This window comes from Monopterus albus, unplaced genomic scaffold, assembly GCF_001952655.1.
Source record: "Monopterus albus unplaced genomic scaffold, M_albus_1.0 scaffold220.1, whole genome shotgun sequence".
Taxonomy (NCBI): domain Eukaryota; kingdom Metazoa; phylum Chordata; class Actinopteri; order Synbranchiformes; family Synbranchidae; genus Monopterus; species Monopterus albus.
Window position 1 is genome coordinate 111,706 of NW_018128100.1, and position 13,809 is coordinate 125,514.

General features: G+C 44.0%; 1 protein-coding gene across 1 annotated transcript; it reads left to right on the forward strand.

Moving 5' to 3' along the window:
* The first annotated feature begins 2,044 nt into the window (after window positions 1-2,044).
* LOC109971318 (5-hydroxytryptamine receptor 1B-like) lies at window positions 2,045-7,568 on the forward strand. The gene has a single exon (XM_020619471.1). The coding sequence runs from the start codon at window positions 2,470-2,472 to the stop codon at window positions 3,619-3,621; it is 1,152 nt and encodes a 383-aa protein (XP_020475127.1). The 5' UTR covers window positions 2,045-2,469; the 3' UTR covers window positions 3,622-7,568.
* The last annotated feature ends 6,241 nt before the right edge of the window (window positions 7,569-13,809 follow it).

A 13,809-nucleotide genomic window follows, 5' to 3' on the forward strand; every position in this document is an offset into this window, starting at 1 on the left:
ACTCATCCATAAAACGTAGGTTGTTATAATTTGCTAGGAAAAAAAACTAATGGGTTTGTTTCTATGCAGCAATGGAAGAAGTAATCAGAAATACCATAGTGTATAAATACTGTGTTACAAGTAAAAGCCGCGCATTCAAAATTAAAATTACAAAAGTATTAGGATCCAAATATAAGTAAAGTATCCAAAGTACCAGTACTCATCCAGCAGAACGGCCCATGTCCCAGTAATGTCTCTGATACTGGATCATAGTGACTAATTACTGTGTCCATCACTTTAATGCTGCAGCTGGTAAAGGTGGAGCTGATGGTAACTACCTTATATACTTATACTGGGAAGTACTTTCCATCCTGCTGGGTAGCTGGTGGATTTCCTACTGGGATCAATAGAGTCTGATGGTTCTACTGAGTTTGATTCATCTGATTCTGAAAAGGAACTGAAGTTATCAGGTACATGTAGTGCAGTAAAAAGTACACGGTTTGTCTGTGACCTGTAGTGAAGTCACAGTATGAAGCAGCAGGACATGGAAATACTCCATGACCTCCCACCAGTCTAAGGGTGGACAGCCTGGTCCGCTGACAGTCTGGCTGTGTTTCTCTCCTTCGCCCCTCAGAAAGCTGTAATCCAACATTAAAACCACACAGTGTGGGGAGAGTCTGAAGCTGCAGCCTCCTGAGCCCAGTTAAAGTAGGAGCTGAAGCTGCTCCACCCTCCAGTCTTCATTCATTAGTGTGTGTCAGAGAATAATGTGCCCTGTTAGCCTGCAGGCCTCTCTGTGGAGGCAGCCCTCGGGCTTTATGACCCAGCACTGGGCCTTCATAAGAGCACTTCACAGAGAGGGAGACGGGGGTGTGGGAAGAGAGGGGGAGAAACAGAGAGATCTGTACTGACACTGGTATGGGGGATGTATTTTTGAATGTTTTCATACTCATTCCTTATTCAAAAAATTACTGTGTATGTGTTTTAGTCTTTTTCCTCATTTTGCCTCAATATTTGATCAAAACTGTGAGGGAACCCGACCGGGTCAGAGGCTGATTGTTTCAGATAAGATGCCACTGAGGACAGAGGAGGCCATGTGCTCTATTTGTTTGTTTATTTATCAATCAATCAATCAATCAACTGAGGGTATTTTAAATGCTGAAAAATCGGACTACTCTTAATCCAGCACAAATGAATATGAGTGTTCAGTTTTCATCTTGGGAAACAGAGAAGGTCAAGTTTCATTTACTAGCTTTTTTCTGGGGCTTTCACCTGCAGCTTATGGTTTTCGCCGTCCCCCTGAGTGTTCAATAAAAGGCCATTTAAAATCTCTCTCTGTGTCACATTCTCACCCTGGTTTAGTTGGAGCTGGTGCTGAGCAAACTCCACTCACTGATGAAGACTGTGAGATGAAGCTGAAAGCTCAGGACGTAAGTGAATCATGAGTTAAGATTTTTTGTGTCTCAAAAGGAATAAATTCAGCTTTAATGCTGTATCTCTCCAGTATAAATGTGTTCCAGTGTGGAAGGCTCTGAAACAGCCTTTGGACCTTCATGTTCAAATCATGTTGACATGATCAAAAGCTCCAGAACATACTAAATGGACCGTGTGGCCGGACCGTCTGAACTCTGCACAGAAACGACCTTCGGACCTCGAGTTGTAGGTCACTCATTACCCACCAGAGAGCATGGACGTCGGTGCACATCTTGGTCACACTTCTGACCAAATTTCAGAAATCCTAAAGATGCCTGTTGAGTTTGTGTGTTCACAGATGTTAATGTTAACAAATGCAAATTTGTCAACATCACAATCCAGCATCTGTCTGGTTTTCATAAAGAACATTAGTGGAAACTGGGGAGAAATGGTTTAAAATTAAGTAAATAATAAAAATGAAGCATCCTTTTACCATTTCAGACAGAGAGAAGGGGAGAGAGGAGAGAGAGTATGGGATGGACAGAGAGAGGGAGAGAGAGAGAGAGAGAGAGAGAGAGAGAGAGAGATCAGTGGCTGTATAAAACCAGGAGTCAGACTTCAGCAGCTCTGAACTTGAGAGGAGACACTGAGAGCAGATTAAAGACCTGCTGATGTAAATATTCACATATTCAATATTTTTACGCTTAACACCGGATGGTGATGTGATTTTCCAAATTATTCTAGAAAACAGATTTGTGGATGATGACCAGGCCGACTTGTGCGCCATTTTATTCGGATTTCACGGATGTTTAAGTTGAAGAAATAGTATAAAATGCTGCGGGTGGGGTGACTAAGATGAGGAAGAGGAGGCAGAAGTGTGTCTTTATGGCAACACCTGTCGTCTGATTGTTGGATAGCTGCTCCTGCGCTTCTGCCGGAGATGGAGCCGCTTTCATTCTGCGTTTACAAAAGACGAGAAACGCGAGCGGTGGATGAATATCTGAGTGATTTCAGAGTGATTTCCAGGCTTTCCTTCGAGCTCAATGACAGGGGGATCTGAAGGGGGAAGGTGGAGGAATGGAGAGTGCCAGTCAGCTCAAACCTACGCCTGTCATCTACGGAGAGCTGTTGAACATCTCCACCAACTACACCCATGCTAATTTCACGACGAAGCCGGAGGTGAAGGGCACTAACCTGGCTTTCCAGGCGGGTCTAGGGGTGACCTTAGCGCTCATAACTTTCGCCACGACGCTTTCAAACGCATTCGTCATCGCCACCATTTACCAATCCAGAAAATTACACACCCCGGCAAACTTTCTGATCGCCTCTCTGGCGGTCACGGACCTTCTAGTGTCCATCTTGGTGATGCCCATCAGCGCGCTTTACACGGTGAGCCAGACCTGGACTCTGGGACAGGTCGTTTGTGACATCTGGCTCTCCTCGGATATAACGTGTTGCACCGCATCTATCCTGCACCTGTGCGTAATTGCGCTGGACCGCTACTGGGCCATCACGGACGCGGTGGAGTACGCCAAAAAGCGCACGCCAGGGCGCGCAGCCGGGATGATCGCCACCGCCTGGGTGATCGCCATCTCCATTTCCCTGCCGCCTTTCTTTTGGCGCCAGGTTAAGGCAGAAGAGGTGACGAGTTGCAACGTGAACACCGACCACATTTTTTACACAATCTACTCCACCTTCGGCGCTTTTTACATCCCCACGCTGCTGCTCATCGCCCTGTACGGGAGGATTTACGTGGAAGCCCGAAAACGCATCCTGAAGCAGTCGCACAATAAGCCGGGGAAGAGACTCACCTCGGCGCACCTAATCACCAACTCCCCCGGGTCGGTGGCGTCCACCACATCTCTAAACTACGGGACGAACGACACCTCATCCTGTGACACTACCTCGTCCGCAAACGTGAGCCAAGTCAAAGTCACTGTGTCCGACTCGCTGCTGGAGAAGAAGCGCATCTCCGCTGCCAGGGAGAGGAAGGCGACCAAAACTTTGGGGATAATCCTTGGAGCCTACATCATATGCTGGCTCCCGTTTTTCATTTACACTCTTCTAGTGCCTGTCTGCGAGTCCTGCTTCCACCCGGAGCTATTTGACATTTTCACCTGGTTGGGTTACCTCAACTCCTTAATCAACCCCATTATTTACACCATGTCCAACGAGGACTTCAAGCAGGCGTTCCACAAACTAATACGGTTTAGATGCTGCAGGGCATGAACGACAATTACCAGCTTCAATTCCCCCCCCCCCCCGCCCCCGCCTCAAACCCATCTCCAACCATCTGTATAATGCCAGAACTGAATCACGGCCACCATAGCCCACATCTCACTCCCCAGGATTTTCGAGAGGGCACCCTCATCAACACCCAGATTGTTTATGGTGACGTGGCTGCAGGGTGAGCTTCTACCAGATGGATGGTGCAGAGGACAGCTGCCATCCAGTCGGCACTATGGCACAGTGAAAGAGTGGCATTTTTTAACCAGTGGAATTAAAAATGCTGCTGGCGTACAGGACAAAATGTTATGATGTGGAGGCTCTGTGACTGGTTTTTACAATGACTTGGAGAAAGTCCATAGCCCCAGGCGCAGGGGCCCCACCTGTATGTGCTGCACTGGACTGTAGCCTACAGACTCACTTTGCCATACAAGTTTGACAGTCAACATCAGTTGGCTTCTAAGCACAAACAGCTTAGCACTTAGCTACCATGAGCCCCAAGGGCAAAAAATAAGATTTGTGTTTCATTTTCCTGAGTCAATAAGGGGAAATACTGGTGCCTACAACAAGTAGTTTAGCTCCTCTGATATACCTGGCCCAGATGGAGATGAAGGCATGATTTTAATTTGAGAAACAGATGAGATTTTGGTTCATTCTTGTGGCCAGTGTATGTGTTTTCTTTTCTTTTCTTGCTGTGGGTGAGATGTACTTTAATCAAGACTCCAAAACGAGTGTAAATGTATGAATCTGTGAGAATTCCTGTGATTTTTACCTTCATTTGCTAGAAGAGTCTGGATGTGGCCAGTGGAGGGTATCATACTGTAAAATAGTGTTAAATGTTCCATCCGGAATGAAGGAAGAGGCAGTACTGCAAAACCGATTGTATCTACTAGTGCAAGAAGTATTTTTAATTGTTAATATTCACTTTGATGTTCCATTTCATATCAGACCAAACAAATTCAGATCCAGCTCCAAATCTACAGCAAATCCTACTGCAGTGATTTCTTCGCTTTTGTTGTGGAAGATGCTAAATACATTAAATTTAAAGGTAGAAAATGTCATATTCTGATCAGCATCACCTTCTTCCCCCCATAAACCGTCAGATGTTAAATGTCAAGCTTTAGGCGCTGCTGATCCCTTAAGAGAAGATTTCTGGGGTTAAAAAAATGTAAAAGTCAAACAAAAATATCTGTTTGCTTGCAACCTGTCAGGAAAACAACCCGTAACAACGGCAAAGTACTGGTGATGACGCTATATGTGTCCAGGGCTTTAGTCGGGTGAATTTGGGTTTCACAGTTCACATAATGGCTGATTCAGCAGTTTTTTAGTTCTCATTCAAAAATTTGGCTAAAACCACATTGAATTAAAAGGGATTTAAATCTTAATAGGTCTGAATCTATATTCACACCAGTATGTAAGGTGGTAACAGGGACAAAATATTCACATTTTAAATAAATGTAGAAATATATAGGTCTTAAATATAGCTACTTCACTGTTTTCTTTGTTTCCATATTCTTTTATGTACTGTTTTTATTTAAATGGTTTCTTAGAGATGACGGCGCTGCACCGGACAAATATCATCTCAGTCTTATCCGAATCCAGGCTACAGCCCTGTGCACATCATGCAGTAACTTAGGGAATCTCACCAAGTCCATCCATCCATTTTCCTCCGCTTATCCGGGACCGGGTCGCGGGGGCAGCAGTCTAAGCAAAGATGCTCACCAAGTAATCTCCAAAATGTCCACCCGGTCTTATTCACTCTTAGGCAGTAGTTTTTTAGAACTACTCTTTTTCGCTCTCTTGCTCAGAGTTAGATGCAGGAAAGTGATACCACTCTCTTTTCTGTGGACTCCCAGTGGACAGTTTTTGCAAAAAGGATCAAAATCGATGCAGCAGAACCACATATGTCAAAATCTGGCACCTACATTACCTACAATGCATTTCGACTGCTGACAGTTCGGGTGGAGTGTGTTATGGTAGTACAGTAGCAAGTCATGTAGCCTGGAGCCTCAACCCTGCAGTGGAGGTGAGGAACAGCTACAGAGTCAGGTAAGTTCACTTGTTTCTAACTCCACACCGACAGATGTTTTCACTTTTCAGACTTGTAGTCCTCAGACCCAGCCCACGCTGACTCAAGTGACATCACCTGAGGACATTTATCAGACTTCACACAGCTGATCTGGAGACACTAAAGACTTCATAATTCTTTCTCACATATGCAGTAGTACTCTCCGACACTGTGGAATTCCTCTTTAAGTACTGAGCTGGAGTCAGGAAGTGATTAGCATAGCTTAGCATGCAGAGTTTAAACATACACCTATAAACACCATTAGAGTTCACTAACAAACACATACATCGTTTGTTTTATCAATATATAAAGACAAAAAAAATGAGAACTTGTAGTTTTACTAAAACTGTTTGCTGGGAAACAAGCAGACCAGTTTCATGTGAAAATATACAATAGCTACATTGGTCTACAGCAGAAAACATAGTAATGTCACAATGACAGCTCTAAAATTGTGACTTATCAAAGTTTTTTGCTGACAACTGATTGTGTCTGACGTTGTACTTTTCATTTACCCAGGGCCTTTCCCCAACCTTAACCGTCTAGTTTCTGTGCCTATACTTAACCATTTAACCATGTGACGTTAGCATGTCACAACTGTTGAGTCAGAAAATGTTGCAGTGTCACAATTGTGGAGGCACAACTGTGAGACTAGTACATTTTGTGATCCAGATCATCGTAGCTGTTGTACATTTTACTGTGAAACTGGGCTGCGTTTTTACATTTCAGTGTGTGTATGAATTAAACAAATGTGATATGTGCTAATTCGTGAATTTTGGACTTAACAGGGCCAGTTGTTTCCCCTTGCTTCCAGGCTTTATGCTAACCTAGGCTAACCACATCCTGATTATAGTTTCACATTTACAGCCTTGAGAGTGGTATCGGTCTTCTTCTCTGATGCTCAGCAAGAAAGCTAAAAGAGCATTTTTCAAAAAATGACAAACTGGCCTGAAGTGTGGAACATGAAAAACATGCATTTGTTTCCAAGATTAAAGAGAAAAAATGAATATTTGTCCCTAAAAAATGCAGAAAGCTGCCAAAAAAAATGGCTGCAGAGTTTCTTGCACCAGTAGAAGCAGAGTCTCGGGGGGAAAAAAAGTCCTGGTGTATGACAATAATTTCGCTCACTGCATCAAAGATGGCTGCCGGAGAGTCTGGCTCCCACCTTGTCATGTAACTCTGGATCTTTTTCGGCAGCCATGTTGGGCAGTGTGGCCATGCTGCAGTCATCCTGCTCTATTCCAGCTCTGTCGTGAGTAGCCTCTCTGTGTACAGTATTGATTTGCTCAGTGTGAAACTCATCTGGTGGCTCTGTCAGTCCAGTGGAAGTTGCATTTCATCCAGGTTAGCTTCTGCTGTACAATGCTTCTGCACACGTAGGTGATGCATTGTAACTGTTCTGCTCTGGAGGATGAAATCCAACTGACTGGGAGCACACAAACGCACTGCTGCTGTCGTGAAAACTGAAAAAATAAAATCAATCAATCAATAAAAAGGCCTATGATATCACTGAGTTATGATAGTTTTCCCACATGCTCTGAGTTTTCTAATTAAGTATCTGTTTTATTATGAAAAGCACTGTTAGTCACTATCAGAATCTGCTGTGGTATTTGGTTTTGGTGAAGATAAAACATTTCACAGATGTGAACTGATGGATGTGCTGTGTGATAGTATTAACGCTTTGTAACTTCATTAATCAGCAGGGACGAAATCTAACTACAAGGGAAATGTCACTGATGAATGTCTAATGAACAAAACGCCTGCTTCCTTTTTGCATCTTCTGCTGCATATCTGCACCACGAGGGGGTTTATACTGCATATTACTGTGCACATCTGAGCATACGTACAGTACAGTGAGGCCTTCAGTGTGGTGGTTTAGTACAGTTTTTTGTGCAGTGTTTTAAAAGCAAACGGATGTGCTCACAAACACTAAATGTGCAATTTAAAAACATGTTTCCAAAAGCTTGGTGTGCAGATTATTTTTTATGAGCGTGCTGCGAAATAGAGGGGCTGATCAGAGCCAGAAGATTTAAAGCTAATTTGCCGACAGTGAACAGTTTCAGAAGGACTGTGAAAAACGATAATTCTGTAAATGCTTTACTTGCTCTTTATGAAATCAAACTGAGAGTGTATCATTTTAAAGAACTCATATTTTAGTGTAGTAACTATAGTAAACCATTTATAATTGGTATTTAGTACTTTCCATACTGTATGCCCGTCATATGGGACTCTGCCTTCTTCAAACTCTCTGGGAGCTGCTATGTGAGAATGTTACGATGCAGAGCTGCAACAATTGGTCGGGTGTTTTTCTCAGTTTTATGTATCTCTAAATAGAAAATCTTTGGAATCTGAACTGTTGGCTGGACAGAAACAAGACATCTGAAGATGTCACCTCAGACTAGGAAGGCTTTTTTTTCTGGCAGACTAAATGTTTACTCTAGAAAATTATTGGCTGGCTGCTTAATCAGTATTGAAAATAATTGCTTATTGATGATGATAATTTGATAGGCTGGTGACCTGTCCAAGGTCTACCCCACCTCTTTCCCAGCATGCACTGGGAGAGGCTCCAGTTCCCTCAATCTAAAAGTGTTTTCTTTTAGCAGGATACAGTACATGCATATCAAAAACATGGTAATATTTCTGTGAGGTTTGTTATAAATCAGGTGACAACCCAGGCTGTGAAAAGTTATACTTTCAATGTGAATCCAGGGATGTTTAAAGGGTGGCATGAATTCTAAAATGAGTTATTTCCACTCTCCAGTTCATTGTTTGCTATCTTACACCAAAACATCACCAGCCAATTCAAGTGTTGTCACACATTCTGTGGCTACCATCGGTCATTATTGTGACTATAAATATGGTTGAGGATGAGCCTCCTGCACCTCCCAGTATTGATAGATATAGTAGCGATGTGCCCTCTAGTGGCTGTAGTCATTATGACATGGCAAAGAAAGGAATCGGGTGATGTATAGAGTGAGAAAGTCGAGGTTGGGGTGGATTGGTGGTGATGAGGATGTCAAACCGCAACACTTATGGAGGCCGAGTTTGTGCTGTGTTTATTCTCACAGTGACAGAGAGTTTTCTGAAGCCAGTCAGACTTTTAGCCGCCCAGAGCTCCTCCGTGGCTGTTTGACATGACTACCGATTTACAGACCGTACTTTGTCAACACAGGTTGGAGAAGCTGGAATAACATCAGGAGGGGTGTAGGCAGCAGAGGGTCATGGAGGGGGTGTAGCTGAGAGACACCACGTCCTGTCCCACTGTCACTGGGGTTAGTTAATGCACCTGTCAGCATGTTGATACCATCCGGTTCAGACTAGACAACAAATATCCTCCCATTAAGAAAAGCTCTTCTCAGGCTCTAATGACAAACCAAGAGCCAATGTCATCCTTTCCTTTTGTCAGAAATGAATATTGTTTGTTCCCGTTGAAATTGATCAGGCCGCTGTGGCCCCCTGTTTACTGTTTCCATGGTTTGATGCTCGGCTAAACCATGGCAACACGGGCTCTGCGGGAAACGTGTCACGCTGCAGAAGCCAAATAAACACATTGATGGAATACAGATGAAGACAGAGAGGTAATGTTTAAATTATCAGGGGATTTATTCTAAAGGAGACACTACGCACGTGTTTTTTCCATGCAGCAAATCGATGACTTTTACGGCACACACAGGCTGACTGTGAACATTCCTCCTGCTGTCGAGGAAAAACCTGGAAACACAAATCTACAAGCCACATTTGTGGTGTTGTCACATCTGATTTTTCAGTTTGCTCTGTAGAAAGAAAGCAGTGAAAGAGGGTGACTTTCAGGACAAGCACAAAGCCTGTTTGCGTTTCCACATGTAGGTGAGCTTTCTTTCACAGTAGTGATGTTAACCCGAGCCAGAAAATGTCCTCTTATCCTTACAAACAGCCTCCCCCTCTCTGCTTTATCTTCTTTTCCAGCTCATTGTCTGCAGAGCAGCAACAGATTCTTACCACTCGATGGTATCACACATTCCATCTTTTGCTCTCTGGAGTTTTGGCCTTGATGCACCTGTGACTATACTGAATGAAACAGCTCCTTCCTCTGCTGTTTCACTGTACTCGCTGCAGAAAACATCCATCTTATCAAGACGTTTTTGCCACGTGCTGAGCTCGAAGACCAATCTCGGCTTGAGGTTTAGTTAGAAGCCTCAGCAGCTTTTGAATGGATCTCAGTTAATCTGCCATTTAGTGATTCTAATATTTGCATAAAACACTGAAGAAGAAAGGCCAGTTTTATCACACTAGCAGGTGTAAAGTATAGTGCATGTATTGGAGCAGCTGTGTAAACATGGTTCTGAATCTGAGAGGTGGGTAAACAGCGGTGTGTGTGCTCACCTCCCACTACAGCTCTGGCTGCTGGTACAGTGTTTGTTTTCATAAGGGACGTGTCAAAATTAACAGAACAGGAACTGATCTCATGTTGCAAATTGTGTCTTAAACACCTCATCCAGCGGGGATAAGTCAAGAAACAAGCTGCTAATTAGTAGAATACAAACTCAGGCTGAAATGCACATGGATGCTTGAGGACATTTAAAGTCCTTGTGGCAGATGTGAGATGTATTCATTTGCTTTGGAAGAGAAACTGCCACAAGAAAAAAAGGAAATCTGCAGTTCACATAGAGGAAAACTGAGCCTCTGGTGCATTTGGTGCAAGTTCTCCAAATCTGATGGCAAATTGTTTATAGCATTTGTGTTGATTTGCATTTCTTTGCACCTATTGTTACTTGTTTTGGGCCCATTTTAAACTGCTCTGCATCTCTCTTTGTTCTGCTGTCTGTGGGGGCTTCCCTCTCTTTTTAGTCATTTTATGTCTCTTTGTAATTGTTTTGCATCTGTTTTTTTGTCATTTTGTGGGTTTTTGCAGTTTGTAGGCATTTGATTGACTTTCCGACAGATGGGTTAACAGTCCCCTCGCGGTTCTCCTGTCTAGGGGCCCCCGGGCTGAGGACAGTCTTTGAAGAGCCCGACTGAGGCTCCCTGAATCTTTCACACTTTAATGGCCATTTGACAAATCTTTCCTCTCACTTTTCACGTTTCCTTCTGCTCTGGGTTAAGAGTCTGAGAAAAGAGCCACCTGTGTTTACATTGCTCTGCTCTTACCTGCTGAAATGAGTCCATGTAAGTAACAAATTCACAACAGCAATAGATGGATGGAAGACTGGAAGAGGAGGAGAAAAAGTATATGTGATGCTGTGTAGGCGAGGTAAAAACATGCCACTACCTAACAAACAAATACACGATAAGTCTGAACAGAATCTGTTCAACACGACACTGCAGCATAAGAAACAACACAAACAAACAAAGATATGAGTTCACACACAGACAACGTGTTAGCGTGTGGGCGGGTGTGTGTGTTCAGTTAGAAACACTCCTCAGCATCAGTCAGCGCTCACTCATCTTCAGCATATGCCCTCCTGCTTGAATTTGCAGTTTTGTTTTGTGATGAACTGGTGATGAAAAGACTATCATGTTAAATCATTTAGTAAAAATGTACAGTATCAGCATCTACAGCACGTGAACGGCTCTAGGTGATTCAGATGTGCCAGTACTGAAGACAAGTCAATGTCAAATATCAGCAGAGCAGTGGAAAGATCCTCCATTAAAGTCCTGGATTCACAGCTGTACTGAGTAACTACTACATGTACTCAGGTACAGGTTTGAGGTATTTCACTAGAGTATTTCCATTTAATGCTGCTTCATATCCACTCACTACATTCAGAGGGGAACACTGTGCACACTCCACTACTGTTACACACCATGCTCCTGTTCCTTCTCTCTCTGCTGCCCTCTCACATACAGTAGCTGCGTCCACATCCCAGCTGAATGTGGTCGTTTTAACGTCTCCTCCTCTGCACATATGGCCTGTCGTCATCATTCGGCGTCGGCCCCTCACAGACCGGTAACAATAAACATGGAGGAGAGCGACGACAGCGACGGGGTCAGTGGAGAGACCAGGACGTTTCACATGTGGTGGACGTTTATGGAGAAACCATTAAATGGCAGTTATCAGTTGGTATCACGCCCATAATCCTGCCTCAGTAGGGGCAAACAGCCCGAGGGTGCATAACATTAATGTGTTGTAATTAGGCGACAATCTCAGGACGTTAAACAGGAGACAGCTGTTTGTCAGTGTTGTTCTCTGGTCCGTCATTATTTTAACCCAGACTACAGCACGTCTCTAAACATAAACCTGGTAGGTTCCACGTTCATTAGTGTAATCATGCTGACAAAGCACTGGTGCAACAGCCTACTGAGCCAACTAGGAGGTGGAGAAGGGCCCCACTAACCCACACCTATGGCCATAGTGTGAACCCTCATGGCGATGCTGTGTGGAAGGTCAGAGGAGCACTACAGGGTTCATCATCTGAGGACCAGGAACGTCTGTCTAAATGCAAAGACAACTTGCCTTCCTTTGAGCTACGTTTCTTTCACGGCCAAATAAAGATTAAACTGAGTTGGCTGAATTTACACGGCTAAACGTTTCTGGTCCTTCTGAGCAGTGAAACGTCCCGCCGGGTATTCATATCTGTTCTCACCTGTACCTTGAATGCACAGATACTGGAGATGATGCATTTGCCATTTCAGATTTCACCCTCCAGCAACATCTGTCTAAAAGTGCCTGAGCAGTGGTGACAGCTTTTCAACAGGGCCCTTTTCCACAGTGTCTCCAAAGCTCCGCTGCATTTCCACAGGTTGTGAATGTTTAACCACAACTTCAGAGATGTCACAGGTGCAAGGAGAGTTTAATTTTCAGCTAAAAATGAAGACCTTGCTGTAGCAGCAGTGGCAGCATGATAAATGGCTCTAATAGATCTTCCCATTGTAGGTCATTACTTCAGGTGACAGCAGAGTCATTACAAAGATGAACAGCAATGATTAAAATAATAATTCAGATTTTGCACAAGGCAGGACGTCTGATCTCCCTGTGAGGCCCAGCATGGAGGCAAGACCCCGGCCTTATGGAGAGAAGTTGTGCTTCATGTTTTCAGAGACAATAAATCAAATCACAGGTTGCAGGAAGTCTGAAAGTGAAACCAAAATTACATCTATGAGGACGGTATCAGTAGGAACTCACTCAACATTAAGGATTCACAACATAGTGCCGTTTTATGAAAATGAACTGTTCAGGAAAGCATCTGACAAAATGCTCTTTTGATCAATATGGAAAAGACAGGAAATGATTTTTAACGTCCTCCTGAGTGTTTGCCACTTCCACCATCAACACAGGTCAGAGAAGCTAAAAACACGATATCTCAGGAACACCCTAAGGGAATCTCTTCAGAAGTGGCACAAACCTCCAGATGAACTCAAGAATGGACTGATTCGATTTAGGTGGTCAAAGGTCAGAGCCACTGTATCCTCACATCTGTCCCTTTGCCATGAATTCTTTTTGTTTTCCATCATGGCCCCTGGTTAAATTCCACGCACGTTTGAATTTAATCCAACTTTTCAGTGGCCTTAAAAGAACAAAATTTAGGGATTTAGCAAAACTGCAAAACCTTTCACTCCATACATTTATAAAACTTTACTGGTGTAAAGCAAAAACTGCTGCTCTTTCTTTTTCCCAGTTCTTTGTAATTTGGTGTTGTGGGGGAACAGCAGCAAAAGGAAATGTCATGTTTATTTTGGAGAATAGGGACTGTCAGGCCAAACAGACGCCAAACCTATTTGCATAACAGTCTCTGCTGTATTGCTTCATGGCGGGAGACCGGTCTGGAAAGGAGAGGAGCAGGATGCTGATGAGGGAGAGGAGGCGGTGGCGTGTGAGACAGACTGCCGGCCTGGTGAGGCGGCCACCAGATCGCTCCTCTGACTCCATGTTCTCCACTAACACTTGTTCATAGCGAGGCTGCTGAGTGGGTGCAACCATACCCTTGTCTCAGCAAAACATGTCAGTCCTCCTGGCAAACGGAGCCGAAGCGGCGGGCAGCGGCAGCCTGGAGCTCTGAGAGGACAGAGCCTGCACTGCCTGAGAACTCGCCAGATCAAATTCAGGCCCAGCTGGGAGTGAGGCAGAAACAGGGTGAACTGGATCGCTGTCACCATGAAACCTCGTTGGTTTAGACCCTCCTGTGATTTCCTGACAAATTCAGCAGGTG